Below are 26,704 nucleotides of genomic sequence, written 5' to 3'. Positions count from 1 at the left end.
TTTTGTCCAAAGGTACCTGTTTCACTTCCTGTTGTGCTTACCAATACACTGCTTGGATTGCAGTAAAATCTGATCTCCTAGAATTGCAGTCCAGCAATACTTGTGTGCTAAAAGCTGATGTACATCATCACTATCCTAGATTAAATTCTCCAGTGGGTCAATTTAAAGTTCATGTTATTACTTCAAGCATGTATGTGAGGAAGAAATCAAAGGGGGAAAAAACCCACCCCAAAATCTAGACACAAAGAGATTGCTTCAAAGAAGAGATATTTTTTACAAAATTAAATTCCAAATTCTACCTAATTTTCCATTATCACCTGTACAAAACACATTTATAGCTCAAGGGAACATTCTCCCATCCACACCATATGGTACAGTAATTGCACTGTAGTTAAAAGAATTCTGATTCAGTTCAGACAGATGCACGCACACACCCCCCAGCATTAGTAAAAAAGGTTCAGGATATAGAACAGAATTACCAAAGAACCCCTCTCACTGTTGCCAGGGGCTCTTCAAGGATGGCTCTAAACTGTATCTCTTGTAAAACACAGTAAGCTCACTTAGCAAAGTTTTAGAATCACAAATTCAGCGGGAGTGGTATCTATGCAAACATGTGATAGCCTCAGATAGTATTTGTGATAACCAGAGCCCTTTGATATTTAAGTAAAGAGCATAAAAAAGTTTACTAAGTGAAGCAACTCGCAACCAACCACACAACCAAGGTCTTAGTACTTCAAAGAAGACAAAGAATTTTCAGTCCTGACTGCCTGCAGCCAACAGCCCTGCCCCAAAGAAAGGATGCTACCGAGGTGGTGCTCTTATCCTCAGCCTTCCTGTCCCAGCAGGGAAGAGCCTTATGTTGTTCTAACAGTCCACACATTTTTGCTTTCATGACACACTTGCCCATGTGTGGGGTCATGGGGTCACTTGCTGTAAAGAGGGTGGGGGGGGGGAATCTTACCTACATTCCCCAGCTGGCAGAGACACAGGGCACTGCTAAGGTTTTCGTATTGCCAGCACGATCCTGAGAGGAAGAAACAGTGCTTGTGCACAGAGTGCCAGCCCAGAGGGTTACTCAGTCACAGCATGGAAGGGAAGCTGCTAAGCGTGGCAGTGGAGAATTTCAGGTAAATGCCTTGTGTTTCCACAATAACAGTTGGTATGCTCTCAAGTCCCCTAAAAACAATTCTCTGAAGGATTCAGGAGGGACAGGAGGGAACTATCACATAACACATTTGTTTACCTTTCTATTACAAGATTCTGGTTTTGTTCTCAGACCACGTGACAGGTATTCACTCACTTAGGCTACTACGAGACGTCCTGTCCTACCCCTTGTCCTGGCACCTGTATGAAATGGATGCATAGCCCAAAAATTAGGGGAAGCAAAGACATGTCCTGTACTTTGGGCATTCTTCAAGAATCAGAAGGGAGGAAGATATAAAAAGGTATATTCTGCCAATGCCCTTTGTGCAGCAATCATCCTCTCCAACCAAGATGCAAAAAGAAAACCCTGTGCAGACTAAAAAGCAGTGGTGGCTCCCAGGGCTGCTAACAACAGTGGCAAACAGTGATGACACAAAGTCCTCCACCTGGACCAAGGGCAACCTTGGCACAGAAATCTCCATTCAAATCCTCCTCATAGTCACATCTGTGTCTCATAGCATGAGTGGTCCAGTTCCTGGAAATAGGCCAGTCCCTGCTGCTGGAATAGATGTGTGCGTATCGATGTCCTGAAGCGACTGTTAGCAGAAACCTTTTAAAATGGATGGATTGCCTAGGATAAAGCTAGATGAGCCTAGAGGCCCTCTATCTATCCTTCAGAGACTGAAGAGTTGAAAATAGAGTCTACACACAAAAAAGAATTTGAAGCAGGGAACGTGGCAGCCTGCAGCTTTTTGTGATTTGAATCCATGGATACAGTTTGATGAAATACTTTGTCAGTGATAAAAGGAGCCCTGTCAAGCAGGGTTCAAAGAGAGCAGCTGCTCCAGAGAACAGCACCTCTGGCCTCAGAAAGCACCGTTAGCTATTTTCCACGTGACTGGAGAAGACAACTAATGAGCAGTTGCCAAAAAGAACCTGAAATTATTCCACAAGCACAATTGGAAAAACTGAACCAAAGCAGCCCAAATTCCAACCCAAAAGCAAAGAGTGCCTTGCACCCATTGCCTCATGTCTGTACCATTCAGATATTTCAAGACAGAGTCAGGAAGGGAATCCAAATGACTGTATTTTATTGACCTCATAAAATATCAGTTACTATTATGTTTCAGTAATGGCCTGACAGATTTTGCTTTAAGAAGCAAATACTGAAGGTCAAATTCTAACAGGAGTAATTTTTCAGTATTTTTCTCCTGAAAGAAGACAGAGCTACATCAATGTACAGTTACTTGAAAACCCAACCCTTGGAGTCCAGAGAGTGCAGAGGAAATGTCTGCCCTCTAGTTTCAATGTAGACCTTTCAATCCTTTTAACTCCAGATCAAAAATTAAAATTCTGCAGGAAGTTGCTCCCTCTTGTGGAATAGCTAGATTTTTTTTTCACTGTATGCTTTCAACCCATTTACCAGCACACAAGATCTAAGAAATAGTCTCAATGTCAATCAAATGCCCTCAAGAAAATTTCTGAAGTGACAGTCCTAAAGAAAAATAAACCCTTTGTCTGTGTTGAAACAGAAGCTGGACTTGTGCATAGGAAAGTGGGAAGGGAGCATTAAATTTGCCACTTTCACCACTCAGCTGCCAATCCACATCCAAAAGATTATTACTAATAGAGGATGGAGGGATCCTAGCCAAGAAACAGACTGATTCATCTTCCTCAGGCAATTCCTACAAAACTGACCTCTTTATAATAACTGAAGAAACCAAGGTTACTAACTCAATTTTTGCACTCCCAAGGTTTAATATGATGAATAAAGGGTGTTACAAACAGTTATTCCAAAACACTCCCAAGCTTCTTAGATTTATTTTGGCGCTAATGCTAAGGGGAAGTGTATAATTGTATGTGCTGGAAAAAACTGCACTTTAAATCATGGCTTTTGCCAGCTCTTCTGGCAAATCCTCCCCATGACAATGGGACTCCCTTAGGGAAAGTGTATATTGAGAATAGCAATGCATTAAGTCAATAATCTCACCAAGAGATTGGTGGATCACATTGTTACAAGGCAGCACTGCACTGTCTGCCTTCCACTTTGCCAACAGTTAACAATTTGCTGCTACTGTCAGATCTGGCAGGTTCTGAAGAAGTTTGCAGCCTTCCTCCACATCCTTCTTGCCTATATATCACCTCTGTGAATTCCTGGCTCATGCAGGTAGGAGCACTTCCTGCAATAACAAGTGGAAAAGAATCATCAAACCCAGCAGCTAATTATTGCAATGACTTCTCACCATGTATAAGCAGCAGGTGATCAACTCAAAACCTTTAGAATCAAAAGCACAGGTCCATCCCATCTGAGCTAGTATATAGGAGTTACTTTCTGGAGAGATGTGACATACCAAGCCAGAGCCTTACAAAGCAAGCAGCTGCCTAACTGAACAATGCTGTGGATCTCTACTAAAGAGGAACCAAAGCAAGTCTGACTGGAGTCTAGTCCTCCCCACAGAACAACTCTGCTAATGCAGCCCTTCCATGTGGTAGGAAATGTATTGGAATACAAGATTTGGTAAGAGAAATGAATGCACAGTCCATGTTTAAAGGCACACACACCCACCTGTTACTCTCCCATTACCTGTAATTTTGATGCAAGGCTGTGAAGCAAAGCAAGAACTCTGAAATGAAAGGCATGAGTTCATTGAAACATACACAACAGAGTTTTTCAAATATTACTTCTTGAGATAGGAATACAGCTGTGATCTAAGTGTCATTGACATTGGATACTACAAGGTAGCAATTTGAACTGTGACAAGAAATCGACACTGGATGAAGAGTAGGAAATGGAATAAAAGAAACATAGACAAAAATAGACCTAACACAGGACAAAGGCACCTGATAAATCAAATTCCACTTTCTTGGAAGGAGTAGATTCAACATCCAATGGCTCTTGACACTTCACAATTTTTGCCTGGCCTCACATTTCCTTGTAATTTGATGTTCAGCATTCTAGAGAAGGAACATGTTCAATCTGGGAACACTGAGCAGATACTTTGGCACCAGCAACCTGTTTTGCAGATGCCACATGCATTGAGATGAAGCCTTCCCCTAAAAGCACAGGCACTGGCACTGGAATAGCTGGGAACAAAAGCTGAATGACAGCTGTCTGTAAGATTTCCAAGCTATCATTACAGTCTCTAGTACCTCCTCATGCTTGTCTCTACAGCATACTGGGGCTGAAAATAAACCACCTGCCATTTCTACTGTAATTTCCTTGGCGCCTTCAGACAGAACTGAAAGAAACTACAAAGAGCTGAGCTGGAACAGTCTGGCCCTGAAAACAGGCCTGCTAGGTGAGCTGTATAAACCATTAAAGGTGACCAGAGAGAAAGGCAGTGTATAGGAATAAACAATTTCCATCTCTGCAGAGGGCCTGGGAGACAGGCAAGGCACAATGGCTCAGGAGATTTCAAACAGATCCTTTCAGTCAAATTTTAAAAATCCAGGGTCAGAACAAAAAAACCTTCAGACAGCCAAGGCAGGTAGAATGAAGGTCCCCAGATACTTACAGTAAGCTTTCAAAAACCTCACCATAAGAAAGGTTGTTAACTTTGATAGAAGTCCTATAGTGCTTCAAACTGTAGTGGTGCTTAGATTACAAGAAGGAAGACACACACACACACATAGAGCGTGCATGCAACTGCAGACAGCCTCCAACTTGTAGTGGTCTGGCTGCTGGAATGCCACTGCTGTTTGACTGACAGACACTGCTTCAAGGAATTGGCATTTAGGCAGCCAGTTGTCCATTAATACGACCTAAGGATTCAGGACATGAGTCTTTTAATTTAAGGGGACCATGTCATCCTCTGCATCTTCCAATGCAGGCAGTGCAAACAAATGCCAAAGCAACAGGGTTACTATACCCAGAGTCCTCCAGAGAGGGCTTTTATAGTCATGTCCTCAAAGCACCAGAATCAGCCTGACATGCAGCAGATCTCATGTTTCTGATCCGCTGTTTCCAGGCTTCCTTTGCTCTAGAATTCCCAGGAGTCCATCCACCGGAGCCCTGCCATGGGACTGCTTGGGTTGGAAGCCAAGGGTCCTATCATCCCATAGGACAGTGGATGGAAGAGGTAGAAGCTGTGGAAAGAAACCAAATGCCCATCAAACACAGCACAATTTTCTGTCTCAAGAAGTTTGCAGCCTGTGGGACCTTTGTCTTTGTGCTCTAAGCTCTGCTGGGAGCATTCTAATCTCTGCTGAACCCAATATATACATAGTACACAGTTTTATCACATGGCAATTTCTCTTAGAATCTGATAAAACCTACAATAATGAAAAATTTGCCTGTATTTGAGGAATATGTCACCATCATTGGGAACAAAACCAAAAACCACTGAAAGGCAGGTTTGGAGGAGAACAGAGTGCTCACGCTGTGTGCTGCAACAAAAGAAAGATTCCCTGCAATGGAAAGATGTTCTATAATGCATTACTGGGACACAGATGCTGAATCTAATCAAATTTGAAGGTTTAGGATTGGGCTTGAGAATGTCTGACAAATTCAGCAGAGAAGAGAAAAGAGAACAAAGGCTAAGGATAATTAACAGGCAGCAAAGTTTCTATTGAGATGGCAATTGTCACACATTCCATTCATGAAAAGTTCAGCTCTACTCACCTGTACAGGATGAGCAGAACCAGTGCCAGGAATCCACCTCCATATACCTTTCTAGCTGTAGTGCTGGGTGACAAGAGCCCAGCACAGAACTTCAGTAGTGCATCCCAGGTGATTCCTAGGAGGAGGAAGAGGTATAAGTCAGAAGAACAGAGCTGCTGTGTTCACAGACTAGGCTGATGAAACTCTGTTAACACCAAAAGACCATGTCAATTTTTAAATTCATTTACCTTGGTAACCTTCAGAACCATAGAGATTGTTTTGTATCAGTAAAGGTTCTTTTTGTCCTGCCTTTCCATTTGAATAAATTCAAAAGAGATCTGGGTGCCAGATGCTCATGAAGTTGATATAAAATCACAGGAAAAACTACCAAGGCCAAATTATAAACAGACATGACAGAAAAGTGTTGGCAGTAAACCAAGAGGGAAGTAACTTATATACAAGAATATATAAGAATAGTGAGATAGCAGCAACCAGGAATCCCATCTCTAAATTTAATGCCCTAAGCACTAGACATGACTGCCTCTTCAGTCATAAAAAAACAACCAACCAACACCAAAAAACCAAAACCAAACAGACAAATAAAAAATTGGCACTGCAAGCTGCTTTGTGAAAAACATTTTGAGTAAATCAATGCTTTCAAGCACTTTGCACAAGCAAACAAAGCCTATAAAAATAATAAACCTTTTAAGCTGAAAAACACTCTATTTAACAGAGTATCACCTTTTTCCCTACCTTGTCTTCTCCAAGACTCTAGTATTTACCTGTCAACATGCTGGAAAAAAGCATGGCAGGAAAGTAGTGGTGGAAGTAGAGAACTCGTCCCATCATAAAAAAAGGGAGGTAATGAAGAAGCCAGCCCAGTGTGATCTGCCCTCCAGCACGTAGCACAACTCTGGACAGTTCTGGAACACAAATAAACATACTTCAGCAGAGAAAAACTCAGCTACAGTTCCTATTTGCAAACCTTAACACACAAAGTAAACTCAACAGGAATGATCTTTGCAGGAAGTCATTGGTCTGGAATTGCTTTAAGCCTCTGCAACATCCTAGCTGCATTCTTTATAAACATATAAGCACACTTCAGGAGAACAGCTACCAGAAAAGATATACAAAGACCTAAGTCTCAAGGCATGGCAGGAGGTTGACCATGCTCTGTGTTAAGACCAAAGGTGAAGTTTCTCCAGCTGTGCATCAGACTAATCAGGTGATTCTGGTTTCTGAAGATTCTGTCTCTGCAATGAGAGCCATCCAGATGATCACTTTGTCAGCCCTTCCTGGAAAGATGTGGTGCCTAGCTTTCAGAGCCTGGGGAAGGGACTATGAGCTCTGGTGTCTGTATACAGCTTAGCCAATAACTTTTTGTATAATTGAGTAGTTTCCCATCACATTTTAGAACTGACTTCCCATAAGGAGATCTACAAAAAGAAGCAACCATTGATGTAAACAGAAATGGTGAAAGTATGACTAATTAGGGCTTGGAAAAAGCTCCAAAACCTCGGCAATGGACATAATAAAAGATCATTTTATCTCTTGCATTTGTCATTTGCTTTGCATATCAGAAAACATTTCTTGTCTTAAAACACTGTGCAAACTACCGAGTAGAGAGCACATGCAGAGCTTAATAGCAGGGCATTGATTAATTGGCCTGTATCCCTTGCAGCCAATGTAGGTAGCCATGCACTGTTTTTGTAGAAGACCTGTGGTATTCACTATAAAACTACAGCTATGAAGTTCCCACTCTTTTCCCTGTGGACAATGTTTGATAATCCAAGTTCAGTGGTTTCCCACCCTTGACACACAAAGTCCTGCCATCCACACACTTTTAAGATTCCTGCAAAAGGCATTTATGAAAAGGAAGACTGACCTCACCTTTGAGTTCAGAGGTCAGTTGGACACCTCTCTTCAGTGCCACTGCAGTGGCAACTGTTATCAGAAGATATAACCCAATAGTGACCAGATTTAGCCACCAAATCACCTACACAAGAGAAAAAGAAAGATTTGGGACTTTATGCTGGACGTGTGCATGTGACATGCAAGCATTAAGAGTACAGTAAGAGAGACAGTCCAAAAGGAGAAGAAAGAAAACTGGCAGAAGCAAGACCAAGCTAAAGTTTGCTGAAGACATTGGCTAGGAACTTCTCACTCCAACTTACCGGGTTTCCAAGCAAATAAACCCGATAATCTGTCTCATTGACACCAGAAAAACGCAGTCCCTGAGGAAACAGATCAGAAGGGAGAAAAACAAATATTCATCAGTCCAGTTTGTATTTTGCACAGCATCTAAGGTGAGACAAATTCCCATCCATGCATCTCAGGTGCCAGAAAAGAAAGCTGACAGCATCTTCAATGCAATTACAAGGTGTTGTGCTTCAAAAGGCACTGCAAAAGCACTTGAAAATAGAAAGGCATATGGATTGATCAATATACCTGGTAATTGATGGGCCAGTGCCAAGGTTTGGATGTGACTTCATTGTCCTTTGGTTTGAGGCCACTGTTTCCCTACAGATAAATTAACATAAAATTTAAATCAACAGGCAGGTGTGCTGCAATGTCTGCCCAGATATATCTGTGTACACAAACATATATCAATAACCTCCCTCAGTGAAAGTTCTTTTTTGACCTACATAAACACATCATCTTCCACAACGGTCACAGTTAGGACAATGAATGTTCTAATACTACTGTGGAAGTGAAAATGGTTTTTGGGTAGCAAAAGAGGCAGTATTCTCTCATTTTTCCTCTTCAGCTTTTCTGTCACTAAGGATACATGTTGCATAAGCAAGACCTTTTTTCATTAAGAGACTACTGTGACAGGTTTCTCTCCACTACGAAAAAAAAAGCCTCAAAGATTATTTCCATGGAAACTCATGCAGGTGCTTCCTTACCTGAGACAGCATTATCACTGATTGCCATGGAAATGCTTTACAAAAACACTTTACAAGTACTAACAATAACATGCTTGACTACTTTCTTCTCTTTAAAATCTGAGAAGAGCTTCACAAACAGTAGCAAAGAAAACCCTAGACTCCTTTCTCAAAATATTAACTTCTCATTCTTCAGAAGGATTGAGGAGCTGGAAGCAGAAGGGCTGTGGCCAAGAGTACAAAGAACAAGCATAGGAAAAGACTGCAAGAGAAGTCCACCTTGCAAATATTTTATCTGCTCTTTTTAAAAACTATATATTCAGAGAAAAAAAGGAAACCAGAAATCACAGTTCCTTGATGAACTTGAAAAAAATCAGAATTTTCTATTTTCAATCCAAACACTTACTGTTTTTTTAAGTGTCTGTTTAGCTGATTTTCCTTATTTCGACCACAGTAATATCTCCTGCCTCACAAATACTAAATTTCCTTTAAAGCCTTACAGAAAGGTAGAGAAAACATTACATAACTAGGCTGTAGATAGATCACACCAACAGCAGAGCCAGGCATTAAGCACAAGGCTTCCAAACTTGGACTTGGAAGATTTAGCTCCAAGATCATCCTTTATTCTAAGTATAAATTCAAGTAGGTTGCTTGGGCATGCAAATTCTGCCCTAGCTTGCAGCCATCACCCAGATCTCTCTGAAAGTGCTATTTCTTTTTGAATGCAAGAGAGAGGAGGAAGAAAATTATAATCTGGAATCAATGATATCGTACCCGGATCATAACCATGTGGGATTCTAGCAGAATTTCTGCAAAAGAAGGCTTCAAAACATCCAAGCTGATATTGGGCACTTCAAAAAAAAAAAAAAAAGAGAGAGAGAGAGAGAATAGATTAGAAGTTTGTATGGTTCACTTTTATTTGCCTTTTTCATAATAAGCTAAACTCTCTCCTCCTACAACAAATCTGCTTCCAGAACCGCTTTTAATTCTCTATGCAATTCATTCATACTCTAAACACAGTGGCTTGCAGTTAGAAGTGTCTCTCAGTGACCTTTGTAACTGTTGTACTTCTAAATTTCCTCCTTTACTTCCAGGAGCAATAGAAATATATAAAAGTCCATGAAATAAATAGATTTGTATGTCTGGCTGAAATTAAGAGACATAGGCTTCATAAGCTGCTGTTTATCTGTAAATGAGCCATAAGTATGGGAATGTAAAATGCATTACAACAGAAGAGGAAATTCTACCAAGTCAACAGCCCAGGATTTCTCTCCTTTGTTTTGCATATCCCTTCCTTTAAACAGTAAGCCAAGATGCAGAACAGTTACTCTCACAGGAGGAAGAACAGTAAGTGTTCTAATAACTCAGAACTCAGCCCAAGTCACCTGAAATTCATGGGATGACAATTGTGTTGAACAACTCGGGCCAGAAGAGCCTGTGAAACATATGTGACTCCTGGATGAGGCTGCAAGGCCCACCTGTCATTACTGGCAAACTTAGATCCCTGTCACACACTGTTCATTTCTTGATGGTACTGCAAAGTCATCATTTAGCACACCCCCCCATAGGAGAAAGAAAAAAGAGATCCAACACCAGAGACCTACACCAGAACAGACTGGATCCAAGCTTTTTAAAAATATCATTGAAATATGTATGACATACTCATATCAATGACAACAATTCCCAATTAAACAATGTTAGAAATAACAGCCTGTATTGGAGTGCTTCACATTTTTGTAACAAATTAAATCCTTAAAAAAGTCTTCATACTTCCACTACACTTCAAGCATTATCACCAGCTTCCAGTACAAACAGTGAAATAGAAAAGAACTCTGCATCCCTGCACATACTCAAGTTCAGCAAGTTTGCACTTAAGCTGGGAAAGAGCACATACATTTCAAATGCAGAATGCCAGGGATGATAGTTCATCCCTTCCTTTAAACAGTAAGCCAAAATGCACTCTCAATCGAAAAGGAAATCAATTACTTACATTTAGGGTTAATATGATCTTCAAAGTTCCAGAGGGAATTGGGTGTCTCCTTCAGGTATGGTGTGCAGGTGACTTCTACTTGTTCCCAGCCCCTGTGGATCAGCAGAACAGTTCACCACCACCCCACAGGAACCCTCAATATTTCCATTTTGTGTTTAGTTTTTCCCCTTTAGCTTTATACTTTTCCATAATGCTTCAGCAGTTGCATTCTTACATACTACAGGAACCATGTAGAAACCAAAACAGATCTGCAAGGCAGTTGACATCAAAATTCTACGGAATAGTTGAACCACATTTCTCACTTTCTCACCTAAAAACCCTTAGGTGGATATGTGGGATTTTTGAAAATTATGCACCTTGCCAACTCCAAAGAAACTACTTCCAATTCAACCCTTATAGTCCCTCCAAAGAAAATCACCATCGTTAATTTAAGTCAATCCATATCTACGAGAACTGTATTATAGAAACAAAACAACTACCTTGGAGGATACTAATAACTGTTCTTTAGTCTGTCACCCTATGTCTAGCAGGTCACATCAAAGACTTTGGAAGAAAGTGCATCAAATCTGGCAGAAGTATGACAGATTAATAGGGAATTTTCTATCAATCACCACTTAGCAAATTTCACTAATTAAGTAATCCATTAAATAATTACCATTAAATTCTCTGAAGGACAGTGATTACTACCCCTGAAATAAAAAATATAAAAATTCAATATACTCCAACCATCCTTATTTGCAGTTAACAAGTATTTTTTTTGCCATCAGCTGTTACTATCATCAACATTTTGTGGCAATAACTTCCAGTCGCATAGCAAATTGTTAGTTGGGAAGAAAAAAAAAAAAAAAAACAATCCACAATGTTTTCTGAATGCTCTTGATGGAGACTGGCTTTTTTGTTAACTCAACACATTATGTATCCATGAGTTCAGTTTTATGGTGATGTCTAAATAGCATTTGCACTCCTGGCCAGGCAGTTGCCAGAGATACCTGCCTGCTCTGTGATTCAGTATACACAGGATTCTTTAGAATCTGGTTTTACCACAACACAGAGAAGGGAAACGTAGAGTTTCCTAGGGAGGCAGCTCTCGAAACAGCAGCAACATGAGTGCACACTTCTGCCTCAGGATCCATGCCAGCATCCTACATGGTGCAGCTTTACAGACAGGGCAGCTTGCTTCCATAAGCCTGGATGTCTCTGCATATACCTCATCTGAATGATGAAGATGCATAATTCAAGGACATATAAAATCCCAACCCCTGCTCATAGCAGTTTGTAACCACTGTCTCGCTTCAGATGCTGCATGCAAAAATGGCAAAGGTCTTCTAATCACAAGGTAAATTAATACCAATAGAAAGCAATTTTGAAGATTGTGGTACAGAACAGCATGAACTGCCCCAGTTTCCAGTGATTTTTGCAAACCCCAAGGATAAATAACACATTAAATAACACGTCTATCATCCCCTCCTGGTCTTACCAGATGACAAGATCTATGTCCATGCCACTTTTGGTCTCTTAGTAAGGGATACTGTTTTTCAGAACTGCATACCTTCACTGTAACAGACTACATAACCCCAAACCAGATTTTTTGGTCATATTCCTAGTACCTGCTATTTACATTTTTATTCTTTTAAAGAAATGGAAGCAATGTAGTTATTGCTTAGTCTAAAAGTACCATTGAGTGAAGGAACATGTCAGCTCAAGGCTCTGCAGGGGTGGATGGGGATTACAATCTATTTACCATTTTGGCAGAGTCTTTCCAGAAGATCCCAATATACAGCCTGTGGCCACATGGGTTAGCCTGACCTGACTCCGTAGGACTTTGATGAGCTCCCCAGTCCTTCTGCCTACCACTTCAATTCGCCAGAAGTCATTGGAGTCTCCTGTTCCATTCTATCATGCAAACATTCCATTCGAGAAAAAAAATTACAAAAATAGAAAAAACAAAAGAAACAATGCCCAAACTAGAAGACACACAGAACTGAAGCACTGCAAATAGGAAATTCTGAAACTCCACTGGGTGCTAAGCAAAAAAAACTAGCCCAGATGAGCCTCACTCACACTTCACAGAAGAGATTCCCCATCAGGAAGACATCATTCTAGACATAAGCAACCATTCGCAAATACATCTCTATCTTGACAACCTTAATTTTGTTTGCTTTCAATTCATTCTTGACTGTAGCTCAGAGTTACAGCATAAACAGGGGCAACTTGGCTGCTTCACAAAAGGGGTTTAGGCAACAGATCTTTGCATTTAGAAATTCAGCCCTCAAAGCATATTCCATCTTTGTGATTCAAAATTCTGTCATTCTGTCAAAAAAACACTTGTCTTTGTGACAAGGCCAAATACATAAAATAATACTTGTCAGAGCAACTTCAAGGTTGCTCAGTTTGTCATTTCTGGAGTTGAATGCTGCCAAAGCGAGACTGACAGTAAAAGTTTAATTTTTTTTTTAATCTGTGTTTACATTAAATAGACCTTAAATATGAGATAAGGCATTTCATACTACATCAGTTTTCTCCTTGAGGATGGCAGATGTCCATCTATCATCCTGGCTAACAAACTAAAAAAAGCAACAATAAATTCCCTTGGCATGATATGAACTCTTCCCAAAAGAAGAAGCTTTTGTTTTATCTTGCCTTTACTTACTATTCCATAGCCAGTGACCTGAAAATGCTTCCTTGTCAGGGGAGCTTCATGCTGGTGACTGTGCAGATTTCTAGAAGTTCTGAAATGAAATTAAAAGTCAAACCTTTGAACCTTGTCAATTTGTGATAAAAACATTGGTTTGAGCCATTCAGAGATCTGCCAGTACTCTAACCACTGAATTCCAGCTGAGGGCACAGCAGGATGCAGCCTTAACGGGATGGGGGACACGGAGTGAAACTGTCACCTCCCAGCATGTGACTCTGAGCTTATGCCACACTGGGCACTGACAAAAAAGGATGACAGCATGAAAAAATCCAACCCTCAAACTACAATCTACCACCTCTAAAAGGAAAAGAGGTTAGTTTCGTTTTGCTCTGTTTTGTTTTGCTTTAATTAACAGTAAAAGTGTGACAGAGACCTGTCTTATAAGAAGAAAAGCAAGATCCTGACCTTTTGTGATTACCAGTTTTGATTTTGCAGGGAAATATTGTACCATTTAGGGGGAAATCAGTGGTCACCATTTACACCAGCACAGTGCAGACAAAGAGCCTCCCACGCTGGCAGGGTCTGCCAACTGAGGCAAGCAGAGAAACCCAGCCATAGCCTGTCAGTCCTTGCCAAAGGTGCTGGGACAGCGCCCAGCGTGCTGCTGCTGCCCGGCTGCGCTGGCACAGACACCGCTGTCCCACGGGACGCGCCACAGGCCGGCCCCGCGTGCCACCTGCCGGATCCTTCCCCAGCAACGCCCATTCACTCCCGGGCCAGAGACCTCTCAGCACTTAACCCATTTTGCCTAATCAAGATGTTGTCATCCTCATTACCATATATTTGATAGTAAATTCCCAAATTCAAAATTTAAAAAAATAAGTCTTTTAATAATTTTGGAAACCTAAGCAATGGTTGGTGCATATGCCATACTGAATATAATACAACATTATTTCCTGGCTCACAAGTTTAGAGGTTCTGTTAAGAAATCAAAGCTGTGAAAGCACATAGCATTTTGGCACAGTGACTAGATAAAGATTAAATACCAAGTCACTATGGTTCCACTACTTCCTCTTAGGTATTCCCTGCAGAAAGGGAAGAGATCAGCTTCCACTTCCATTCAAAGTGTTTAACTGCTATGACCTCAGTGCTGTTGAGAACTTCAACAGGTGGATACTGCCTATGAACATAGGGACAAGGATACTTGCAGTACACTGCCCAAAAAACCCTATATTCTATTTGTCTAGAAAATTCAGCATGGAGACAGGTAACAGAATGAGGGTTTTGAAATTGCTTCTCTGGAAGAGTTACCCTGATTATTGCACCTCACACAACTGAAGAAATCTCCCTGCTGCTTAGGCAGGCAGTTTTAATAAAGTTGTGTGGTTCTCTCTGCAGTTTCTCATTTAATAGATATATTTCAAAACATAAATCATAGAAGAAAAACTCTACAAACCTCACACTGGAAATTCAGATATACAGATACCTCTGTCACACAGCCTGCTTGTGCTTGTCTAACTACAGTCTCCAGCAGGACAAGTCTCCCCCCAATCCTATTTAATCACACAATCTCTTTGAATCCCAGAATCATCCTTACTCTTTATGTTCCAGACGAATTATATCTCCATGCCTCACAAACTCCACAGGACTTGAGGGGTCAGACAGATCTGCTGAAGGAAGACAAGCTAATCATATCAATGCACTGACAAACTTACCAGGGTATTACAAAGTTTCTTGCTGATGCTCATGCCTCAAACAGATAATAAAGCAAACAAAGTTGGGCTGACTCTAAGCCTGGTGTAAAACATTGCTCTAGACTCCAACCCTGAGAGCTATGCCAAAGAATGTGAACTATAAATCACTCTTGCAACACTGATTATAATTTTTCTTATATATCTATGTTATTTACATTTTTTGCTGTTTAGACAGTTCTTGTTAATTTTTATAAACACATGTGGCAGGTAAAAAAAAAGGAAACTGCCATACCAAGCATGCCTCAGCTACCTACACTACATAATCTAAACCAACAGCTTTCTGCACAAACCATAGATCATCACATTCAGTACTCTTATCTTGTCCCAAGCAATCATCCACAAAATTCTGTCAAACACAATGTACCAGATTGTAACAGGACCCAGCTTTCCCAAGACTCTTAGCCACAATAACAGATTGCAAAAAATATTAACTCATTTCAAATTTCCTCTCTGCTGTTATTTACAGCCCTACACAGCTGAAAAATTGTCAATACGACCTTCAGCTAAGAAAAGCTTATTTACTTCAGCTGTACAGTCTGGAGAAGAACAAAAAACACAGTAGACACACACAATGTAAATCAAGAGACAGCTTCCCCTTGTTCTTCCTCCTCTCCCCCTCATATCCATGAAGGATACTCTGTCCCAGAAAGGACTCAGAATATTTATGTGAAAAACAGAAGCAGCAGTAATAAAAGACACTTTACTGTTTTTTGTTACCTGTATCTGAATCATGTTTCTTTATGATCCACAGGTTATTCAAATCTTTATGTAAGTAAGCAGTGACCTGAAATGACAGGATTAATTATCTTACATAACAAGAAAAAAGCTGTTGATAGCAGTCACACATTCACCAGCAAATCAAAGCCCCAAATGAATGCACCAACCACACAGAAATCCTGGGATTACCTTTATGACAGTGCCCCCTAGAAAACCAGTTATGGGCCACTCCTTAACCCAGATGACACCTCTTAGCCAGTGTATAGCCCCTACTCAGAAGCACTACACTTCATGGCAGTTCACATGCACCAACAGCCTCCAAACACAGCCTGACCTCCCCTCACCTGTTTCAGAGGTTCCTTCTACAACAACAGGATATCCAAACCAGAGCTCTTGCATAATCACTGACCACTATCTGAACCAGGAGATAGAAGCAGCACTGGCTTTACACACAATAGAGACTTCTGACAACAGGCTGACTGTGACAACCATAATATCTGCCAAAAGATCCAGGCAAGGCAAGGATTCAGGGATCACCCATTACAGCCACACATGCTACACAGCTAACCCCTGCCAGCCTACTCAGCCTCATATAGAGTAACTGCATCTACTGCTACCATGGACACAAAGACCATCTGTTGTAGATGTCGGCGAACCCAATGGGAAGAATGATGATGTCTAACTCCAGTTCAGAAGGCTGAATGATTTCTTTATTATAATTATGTTATAATACATTAATATGCTATATAAAAGAGGATACTAAATACTACATGCTACTTTCTCTAACTGTCATATCTAACTAACTCACAACTCGTGACCCTGTTCTCCAGAGCCCAGACACAGGTGGATCCAATTGGCCATCAGGCCCAAACAATCCACCATGATCCAACCAAGCGCTCACTCTGGGTAAACAATTCTCCCAACACATTCCACAAGAGAAAAACAAGGAGCAGAAATAGAAATTGTTTTCTCTTTCATTTCTCTCTGTGCACCTCAATAAAAAATCCTGAGAGAGAGAGAGAGAAATGTGCTTGCCACAACCATCTTATTCCAGGCTGCTGCTCCCCAGAGCACATGGAACTGTACTCCCTTCACCCACCCTCCTCTGACAGAGCAGCATGTCCTGCTTGGGATGCTAGCCCAGTACCCCACCTGTGCCTCTCTCTTAGATGGGAGCAGGTGGCCCAGTGGGTGGGTGAGAGGCAGAACACAAAGGAGTGTCTGACAATGGGGAAAAAGGGAGAGCTGGAGGTAGAACCTCATACCTTGAGGTCAAGCCATCAGGAGAGAAGGAGAAAGTGGAAGCAGAGAGATCGCTTTTTCCTCTCTACATCTCCTCCAAATTCCTCTCTAAATTCCCTTCCCCTCTTCAGAGCCCTGAAACTACCCTAGAATCCTACTGTTGTCCTACCACCAGGGCCTGGAGTACAGCGGGGAAATCTCCACCCTTTCCCACTTTCCACAAGGAACTCCCATTAGTGTCATCTCCAAATTGCCTTTCCCTGCTTTTAGTGTCATAAAGCATGATCTGCACTCCAATTTTGCCTATGCTTGAGGTAGTTTAGTATGATATCTCCATATACTGTAATAAACATTAATGTCATGCTAGAGTATTAGAAATTCTGATTGTGACAAGCAGCAGGAAAAAAAGATTGAGATAAAGTTTTCACTTCTGAAAATTTCCTCCTAGCCACAGAGACAGCAGGGAGTTAAAAACCAAACACTTGTGTTTCTCTGGTAATTTTCTTTCAAGGATCTCAGAACAATTTTTAGATACCAATAATCAAACTGCAGAATACATCTTGGTAAAAGTGCAGAAGCAGCAAAGATTTGTGAAGCTTGATGATGATGGACAAAAATAAGAAATCCACTTAATGTTTGTGCTTCTTAATTAGAGATACTTACATGATTTCTGATTTATACTTTCACTTATTGCTTAATCATTTAATGAGAAGCCCTTAGTTCGGATGGTTTCCATATGGCTACGTTAGCTTACAAATGTACAGTATCTAATTTATTGAGCAAATTCTTTGGTGACACATGAAGGAAGCAAGGCACAAAGGAGAGGGATTCATGTAAGGTCACAGAGGCCAGTGGCTGGAGTAAAAACAATATACAGCAGTTCTATTCCCTTGCTTTTAATATACAGCCAGAAAAGCTGTAAGATAATGTACTTGTTTTAAACAAAGTTTTACAGCCTTCCTTGAGGTAACTTTCATTATGGAAGACTATTCTGAAGTCCTCTTGGACTCCATTTATGGACGGTGGTCTTGCAAAGCCTTGTTACTCTAAGTCACCCTCTGGTAAAGTGTGGTATGCTCTCTTCAAGCCTCTTTATTAGTCAGAGTTCTAAGCCAAGTGCATAGCTGTGGCACTGAGAGGGTAACAGATGCTGAGTAAACACATAGCTCCTACCAATTTGGCTCCTAATGCCAAATACAAAGAGAGTAACCCAGTGGTTGCAGACACAGGCAATACTACCATAGCACACCAACCTGCTGCTGGCGAGCCCCAATGCCCTCCGGATAGAGGTGCCAGTGGGAGTGAAGGTATCCCCCAGCCATCCGAAGGTTCTTCATTGTGACCACAGACCCATATGCCAAATCTGCACGAGAAAGAGGGAGGAACAAAGACATAAGGCAGCTCTCCTGTATCTCTCCCAGCTAAGCTACAGTGCTCAATTAAGCATGCACTCTCCATTGTTTTGATGGAAGTTTGTTTCCTGTTTGACACATTACTCCACAGGGCTCATTGCAAGCTCATCTCCCATCCCTAACCAGGATTCAGTGAAACTGTTACGTAACATTTGGCCGAAACACTTAAAACTCTCCCACTAAGTTTTAACATAAACAGAGGTGGTAAGGCATTCCTTTGTTTGTAATTTCATAATGAGAGTTTTGAGATAGCTTTCCCTAAGAGTATAACAATGCTGACCCCACAGCAATTCAAGAGAGAAGGGAAGCAAGCTCAGCTGTTGGACAGCAGAGCTGCTACACTGGCTTAAGACATCTTCCCTCCTAGTCCCCCAACACAAGCCTTGGAGAACAGACCTGATGCTCCCCCAGCAACAGCTCTGGAGCAGGGAACAGCCAGAAAAAAGCTGAAGTAATCAGAAAGTTAAACCATTTTAAAGGCTCAGTAGTCCCTAGCCAAGCTAAGGATTAGGGAACAACCACAGAGCCTTCTTTTTGCTAAATTCAGATGCATTCTGAATACAACACAGCTGGACCAGTGGCTTGTGGTGTCACAAAAGTTGATCGTTTCCATTTACACATATTTTGGAAACAAGTCCCACATCTGAACACCTACAAATCTAAGGTGAACAGGAAAAACACCTTTTTGTTCTCTCAAGCAATATAGAACCAAAGAATAACAAGATGCATGCACATAAGTCAAACCCCTCAAAATGGCATCCTTCCCCCTAGATGGAATATGATGAAACAGCTAGTGACCATGCACGGAACATGGTGGTATTTTCAGCCTTTTTCTTTCTGTCAATACATAAAATTGCACAGAGGAAGAGTATGGATCTGACCTTGACCATGGAAGGCATAATTCACACTGCCCTGCACTGAGTCACGGGGACACCTCTTTTATTTAAGTTCTCATGTACACTGACAACATTCAGAGTCCTTTATTCATATGGACACTCACGCTCTGGAATGGAGACATTATGAAGATTGTTCCCAATCAGCTGGGATTGAAATGCTGAACTGAAGAAACCATCCCCAGGACCACTACAAAAGACAGCAAAGAATATGACAATTCGAGGTCTCACTAAGCAGCATACAAACCTCTGTCATGCATTGCCAAGTTGTTTTTACAGAAGAAAAATTATAAAACCAGACTGGGCATATGAAGAAGAATGGGTGCAGTTTCCTTAAGAGGCACACTTCTCTAATGTTGTGAATTACAGCAGATAGAGACAGTCTTGCAGGAAATTGTCCAGTGCTGCAAAGACTTGAGGTCACAAAAATGTACATGCTGGCACTGCACAAAGCATCAGAACTGTCTTTGGGGGTGTTCTTACAACAAATAAACTGACCCACTGTCAGGACAGATATAACAAAGCCTTTCTCTGTGACTCCTGTAGTCTTACTTCTGCTAAGAGGTTAGTAGTAAGACCAGTAGACTTGCACTGAAAAATAACAGATTTCTTTTTCTATCCTTTTTCTACAGTGAAATGCTTAGTCACCTCATTTTTTAATGCTGGCTTATGGAAAATATTACATGGCTATTTTACTAACTCTTTCCTTGTAAAAAACATCCCTCGGTTGCAAGCATTCAGGAAAGAGCCCCTCCCTTCAAGCAAATTCAGACTCTTTTAATCACAGCCATTTTTAAGGAATGCAATGACTTTTTTTTTAATTACAAAAAGACAAAGAATGGAGTCGAAACATTTTCAGGTCCCAGAAAGAGAAGAGGAAAAAAATGAGACAGGAAGTTTGGTTAAGTTACTTGCCTGCCATTTCAGAGAGTCTCAAGCTCAAATTCAAATTCACTGCCAGCTTGGCCAGAGAGCTGGGGAAGGGAATTAAACAAAGACACAGCTTGTGGCTGTGCTTCTGACACTGAAAGTGGACTACTATATAACCAATACCCTTTAATTCAAAGCAAAGATAAGTAATTCTTCTGGAGAAAACATTGTGAAATACCTCCTATTTAACACTGCAAAATGAACAGCAAACACAGCCATGTAGAGGGCAAGCGGCAGTACGATGAGGCAGAGTACACGAGCCAGTAAATGCTTCCCAAACATGACCTGTAACAAACACAATCTGGATCAAACAGTGCAGGAGCAACTTCACTCCTGATTTCACAAGACTCTGAGCAGCAGTCCTATGGCTGAAGCTTGCTGTGCAAGAAAGCTCACCACGTTGTAGAATTACCTCAGAAAGGGCCAGAGAGAGGTAAAAGCTGACCCAGCTCTTGCTGTGCATCTCCAAAAGCTGGAGCTATGGTACCTCAAAATTTTAGGGTCATGGGAAAAAAGACAAAAATAGGCAGTAGGACAGTTTAGTGTTCCAAAGCTCTGAGCATCCCTAACTTTGGCAAAGGAGGTTGGACAGCCCCCACTGAAAGCATTTTGAGAGCAAGGACCTTAACTTGTTTACATCTGTGGTACATAACTTAACCCAAAATCCCAGCAGAGATGGCTCCCAAAACAGTAACTACCAAAACTAAGCAAGAGGGAAAATGAAAATTTGTTCCCTCAATAAGTCTATGCAAATATAAATGTAACCAGAACATCTTGGGGATCTAGATATGCTTCACTTACAGAAATCACCTTGCTTAGCAAGGATGCTCTCACACTGCAACTTCTAGTGCTGCTCAGCCAGAAACTACAGGAAAGTCAGCAGCAAAACCTGTTCTTCAGATGTCCCGAAATTAAAGCAAAATATTTTATTTCAACCAATTGAAAATATGTTTTGCAAACAGATGCCAAAGAAGCTATTACATTTTCACATCCTACTGACACTGCTGGTAGTAGAGTAAATAATGTAAAATAGAGGGTGGATAATAAATAGTGGAAGAAGAAAAAAATTAAATAGCAAAAACTGTTTGCTAAATGGCCACACTAACTTCCAAGTGGATGAAAGCAGATGCACTTGCTATACTCCATATTTTTTAATATGATACCTGTCATTTAATCATTAAGCTAATCATTCTCCACCCCTTAGTACCAGAACCAGTTCATTCAGAAGGAATGGAAAAAGCTGAATACATTGCAAAATTCAGTGAAGTCAGCAAAGGAAAAAGCTGTTCAGTTCCAGTACTTCAGCAGAATACTTCATGACCACTGGACACTTAGAAACTAATGCTGATTGATAGTACATGACCAAATATAGGCAGTGGAGAGGCACATGAACTACCCTCCAGTTCCCTACTTAGAAAGGCCTCAATATGCTTCAATTTTCATGAAATGGTTTTCCTTAACTAAAGACTTCAATGCAAAGTCAAAGAAAAGAAAGTGCATGTGAAAGACAGCAGTGAGCAAATCAGAACGATGGACCAACACAAGCTGACAATTCTAGAAATCAAGTTAGTCCCCAAAAAATTGTATATAAATAATCATGAGTAGCTTCCTAACAAATGCAGAGGTAAGTTATTCAGGATTTCATGAGATTAATCCTCACCCATTTTTTCCCTCTCCTCAAGCACCAAGGTTGCCAAATAGCTATTCAGAAAACATCTACCTTCTGGAGTAAATTACTTTACATATTCTTACACTCGGGGGTTTGCTGCCTTTGCTGCCAGCAGCACAAATGAAGTCACTGTGCAGCTGTCTGCTGGCACAAAGCTTAGACATGAAGGATTTGTTCTATTTCAAATGCAATTAACTGACTTTGCTCAAGAAGTGTTTCTCTGGAGTTGGAACATTGCATCTTTGCAGCCCATATTGATTCAAGTTAATCAAAGAAAACAAATCACACAGGAAGAATAGAAAAAGTCACCCCATGGTCCCACTGTTTATAAGACAAATGAGACAAAAACAGTACGTGAAAAAAATAGAATTTTCAAGCTTCAAAATAGGCTGAGACAAGAGGGAGAACTGAACACCTTTTAAAAGATATGACTGAAGAATTTGTCTTCCTGCCAGTTGCAAGACAGCAAACGGTACATCAAGGCGTTTCTTCAAATGGCAGATTTCACACTTTGCAAACATAAAATGCAATACATTAGACCAGGACACTCAAACCCACTAGCAATTTTTTTAAGGCTTAGAAGAACTAAATGTGTGTGAAATCAAACAGGCTATGGCTGTCTTCATCCTCTAAACCGGCAATGGATACTGCAGATTGCAGATCTGTGACTTGTGATGCTCCTGCTATGCGGCCTCTGCCCCCTTACTCTCACAAAGCAGAGCCTGAGCTCACACTGCTTATGCAAACTAAGTGCTGCAAGACTTGTCTGCCAGGTAGCACATACTCCTTGGAAGGTCAGGTAACAGTGCTGGGCAACATCTTGCTTTGGGCCACTGTAAAGCCACTCCCAAAGAGCATTTTTAGCTTAGACTGAAAATGAAGCCAACTGGAATGGTAACAGTTTCTCTCAGGAAAAAGTAACAATCTTTCTGCTGTGCTTGGATACTGTTATATCCGGCTAATATAAGAGTGTTCGGTTTTTTTTCAAAAGTGTGGCAGTAATTTTTTCATGATAACCTTAATGTCCTTTTTTCATCACCACATCAGATGCTCCTCTCTGCTGCAGACAGAGTATCTGTTTGAGTACTTGCACGGTTGCCAAAGACTAGGAGAATTACAAAACAAACAAAACAAAAAAACATTTAAAGTAAAGAAAAGCCTTTGAAACTCACCAGTGACAGGCTGAGGTTCCCCAGCAAGTCCCATAGGTCATAGATTGTGTTCAAGCCAACCAAGAGGACTACAAAAAGGCCAACAAATTTTACCCCCATTGCTCCAGCAAGGCTCACACCAGTCAGACTCAGCCAGAACCACCAGGAGGCAGAAAATGGCCTGCAGGACCAGCAGAGCAAGTCAGTAAATAAAATGATGGCTACATGAATGGACAGCCCGTGATCACAAAAATAAATAAAAGATCTGTAACCCCAAAAAATCACAGTCCATCTTCTCAGGAACCCAGAAGAAGTGGAAAAACAAGTTTTTCATTTAGTTTAGAATCACTCAAGGCTACTGGTTTCAGATACAGGCTTGTGAAACCTTGATACAGGCTTCAGGTACACTTAAGCCAGGGGCAACCTTAGATCTCCAATTCAAGGATGGAAACACAGACATCAGATATAAGCTAAAATACTAGTGTGAAGAAAGTCTGACTACATGGAAGTTCTGAAAACAGAAACAAGAACTTTGTTCCATAAAGTGCAAACTTACTTCTCTCAGAAATTTAGGGACATGGGGAAGAGCAAGAGGCAAAGAGCAGCCACCTGTACTAAAGCAAGAAAGCCTTAGCGGAAAAACTCTATCCAAAACACAAACAAAAGCTGCAGCAAAAAGCAAACAAATTATAAACTGACATAAAATTGAACCATAGAAGAGAGAGGAGAAAAAATGACAGCAGAACTTAAAACCTTTTTCCTTCTGATTCCTAATGCCTTGACACTTTTATTTCAACTAGACAAAATCCCTATGACCTGCTAAGCAATATGATAGCTAGAGTTGGCTTTTAATTTGTAGAATATCAACCACTTTGACAACAGGATTAGTTCTAAGATATGAAAAATAAATTCAGGTCAAGGCACACAGAGCTGATCAAGCACTGCCCTGTAATTTAGTGCTGCATTCCCTGGGGAATGTGCTGTAGATAAGGATGGCCTTGGGCAGCCATACATGATGCTGCAGGCTGCATTTCAGCCACACGAACTGCAGACACACTAAGATTGATACTATCAGTTCTTGAATGTTTCATGAAATAAAAACTGCTCATATATAACAAAGAACCTCGACTTTTTGTGTCTTTGAATTTGGGATGCATTTCAAGGGAACTAGTCTGTGCAGCACAGCCACAGAGAAGCCTTCTGACACATCCCAGTACCTAAAAACCACTACCCTCTCTGGATGGGTCTATAGCAAATATCCTTTCCAACTTGACTATTTTATTCAGAATCATCCTGGCTATATTTCCCTCTAAGTTTTTGTAGTCATTTCTCTAAATCAAACAAATTACACTATTTACCTCAGACAGCGGGATTTTTAAAGGTGCTTACAGTCACAGGTAAATTGGTGCAGTCCAGGCACAATACTTTCTCCCTAACTACACAAACCCTCAGAATAAAAATTTCTCTCTGCTACCAACAGTCATTTTCATCTTCAAATGTCCTTAAATAATCTCATTTCAGCCATTCACGCATCACCAATGGCAGACATTACTTTAACTGTGTGAAAGCTAAATACCTATAGTTTAACAAAATTATCATCCTTATCTTACCTGTCTGCACAGCTGTTACATTTCACCATACTCAGAACAGCTCCCATGAGAAAGAACATTAGAATGGGATCCAGCAGAATATATTGGGACAATGTAATACAGCCTGTATCTGCAAAGAGACACACAGCAATGTCAGAAAGACTTGCAGTTCCAAAGTGAATCTAAGATTGTGGGAATTCAGCTTCCTCAAGGTAGTCAAGACAAGAAGAAGGTGGAAAATTTTAGAAACAGAAGGAGATCACAACATTTCATCATACCTGGATAACAAAGAAAATAAAAAATAAAAATAAAATTAAAAAAAAAAAAAAAAAAAAAAAAAAAAAAAAAAAAAAAAAAAAAAAAAAAAAAAAAAAAAAAAAAAAAAACACAGGAACAAAAGGCAGTACAGCAATATCTGTGAAACACCATTTGGAAAGTGCAGGTAACATAGTCAGATGGAGAGGATTACAGCCAGCAATTATCAACCTAAGGTACCACCATAGTGCCAGAGAAGAAATCATCTTTCAGATGGTACCTATAAAAAATGAATGTGGCTGTGATATTCTAAGTCTCCATTTCTCAATACCTGTGTCCTTACAAAACTCCTATTGTAGTAACTTCATTTGCAAGGTCAATTTCTCCACTTGGCTTAATTCAACAAGGAACTTTATTAATTTCTTATTGTGAACTCTTCTAAAGTAATGCAAGGGCCATTAAAGATCTCTGTAATTCATATGGGAAACATCAACATTTCACTAGTGGGCAAAATCATTCCTGATCACCCACCTTATAAATTTTTTTTAAATTAAGGTGCAATCTAATCCAATACTGTGGTTATGCAAATAACAGAAGTACCCATAAACTAAACAAGACTGCGAAGTTCTTAAGGGGACTTAAGTAAGAAGCCTCATACATATATATATATATATATATATATATATATAAATGGAATTACTTTGCTTTTGAGAAAGTCTCTCATTAACCCAAATATCCCCTGGTTAGGTAACACATGGTAATTAAATTATCTGAACATTAAGATACTCAATTTTGTAGCAGGAACACCTACCAAAAATAAGGATGAAAGCCGTGAGTAAGGCTGCTGGCAGTGACTTTGACAGTTCCAACACCGTGAGGTAGGCAAAAGGAACCAGGCAGGAGCCAAGAAATGCACAAAACTGCAGGAAAAGATCATGGCAGAAGTTATAACCCCACCCACGGTGGACAAGAGCTCACACCCTTTCCTTTCCTTCATCTTCCATACCTACAACAACAGGAGGTGTTGCAGCAGCTGATCTGAGTCACAAAGAGCATCAGACAAAAGCCAACTGAACAAAGACATTGCTCAGAGGACAGAGGCTTACTCTGTTCTGCAGTGGTGTCAGTAACAACAGCCAGTCACACTCCTGCTAGACTGCACCAGATACTCATAAAAGGATACATTAAGTAGGTGCACCACACATCCACTACACTCAGCCTTTTTTCAACAAGATACTAAATTATGAAAGTTAAAAACAAAATACACTTGCACCTTATAACTTTAGCAGACCAGATTCCCCTTTCCTACACAAATGAGACCACGGATAGTTGGAGGAGAAAGAGGAGAAATGAAAACAAAAGAAAGCAAGACCACAGTAGAATTTATTATCTTTAATGTTTGTTTCTAGCACCTCTCCCACCTTTGGCTCAGGGGAACCTAAAACCATGAACTTCTGGAAATTAAACTAAGAAAACATGCCTTCCCAGTTTTCAGTTTTCTTTCTAGGTAGTAGCAATTGGCCACTGTTCTCCTTTTGACTTATCTGCTGTCAGTTATAAGGCTCTTCGTCTTCCTAAAAAGCAGTAGAGCCAGGGTTTCAGATCAAATACAACTCTGAATTCTGCCCTGCTGTCCCAGGTTCCATGAGCATACTCAGCTTGGTGTCATTGGGGGTGGCAAACTGCAGGCGACAGTGGATGATCCTGGCTTTTGATACCCTTGGCTCGCCAGGAGATTAGCCAGCCACAATGGAGTGAGAGAAGTTCAAACTCAGCAATGTTTGCTTTGCAGCATTGTAGTCTCACTAATTAGCAGGAAGAGCTGCCCTCAGTTTTCAC

General features: G+C 40.6%; 1 protein-coding gene across 1 annotated transcript in view; it reads right to left on the bottom strand.

The window, feature by feature from the left end:
- Positions 1-250: 250 nt before the first annotated feature.
- POMT2 (protein O-mannosyltransferase 2) overlaps positions 251-26,704 on the bottom strand; it is a 28,311-nt gene continuing 1,857 nt past the window's right edge. The window contains exons 4-21 of the mRNA XM_053945633.1: positions 25,677-25,785; positions 24,632-24,740; positions 23,043-23,202; positions 20,380-20,486; positions 19,379-19,461; positions 18,220-18,329; positions 15,725-15,791; positions 14,851-14,923; positions 13,269-13,347; positions 12,360-12,511; positions 10,619-10,710; positions 9,403-9,479; positions 8,192-8,263; positions 7,918-7,977; positions 7,634-7,739; positions 6,526-6,666; positions 5,765-5,879; positions 251-5,229 (exon numbers count right to left, since the gene is read on the bottom strand). Of these exons, the coding sequence (XP_053801608.1) occupies positions 5,124-5,229; positions 5,765-5,879; positions 6,526-6,666; positions 7,634-7,739; positions 7,918-7,977; positions 8,192-8,263; positions 9,403-9,479; positions 10,619-10,710; positions 12,360-12,511; positions 13,269-13,347; positions 14,851-14,923; positions 15,725-15,791; positions 18,220-18,329; positions 19,379-19,461; positions 20,380-20,486; positions 23,043-23,202; positions 24,632-24,740; positions 25,677-25,785 (1,818 nt within the window). The 3' untranslated portion in view covers positions 251-5,123. The remainder of the gene's footprint in view (positions 5,230-5,764; positions 5,880-6,525; positions 6,667-7,633; positions 7,740-7,917; positions 7,978-8,191; positions 8,264-9,402; positions 9,480-10,618; positions 10,711-12,359; positions 12,512-13,268; positions 13,348-14,850; positions 14,924-15,724; positions 15,792-18,219; positions 18,330-19,378; positions 19,462-20,379; positions 20,487-23,042; positions 23,203-24,631; positions 24,741-25,676; positions 25,786-26,704) is intronic.

The sequence above is a fragment of the Vidua chalybeata genome, chromosome 6 (genome assembly GCF_026979565.1).
Source record: "Vidua chalybeata isolate OUT-0048 chromosome 6, bVidCha1 merged haplotype, whole genome shotgun sequence".
NCBI classification, from domain to species: Eukaryota; Metazoa; Chordata; class Aves; order Passeriformes; family Viduidae; genus Vidua; species Vidua chalybeata.
The sequence above is the reverse complement of the archived record's forward strand: the minus strand, read 5'-3'. Positions and strand labels throughout refer to the sequence as shown.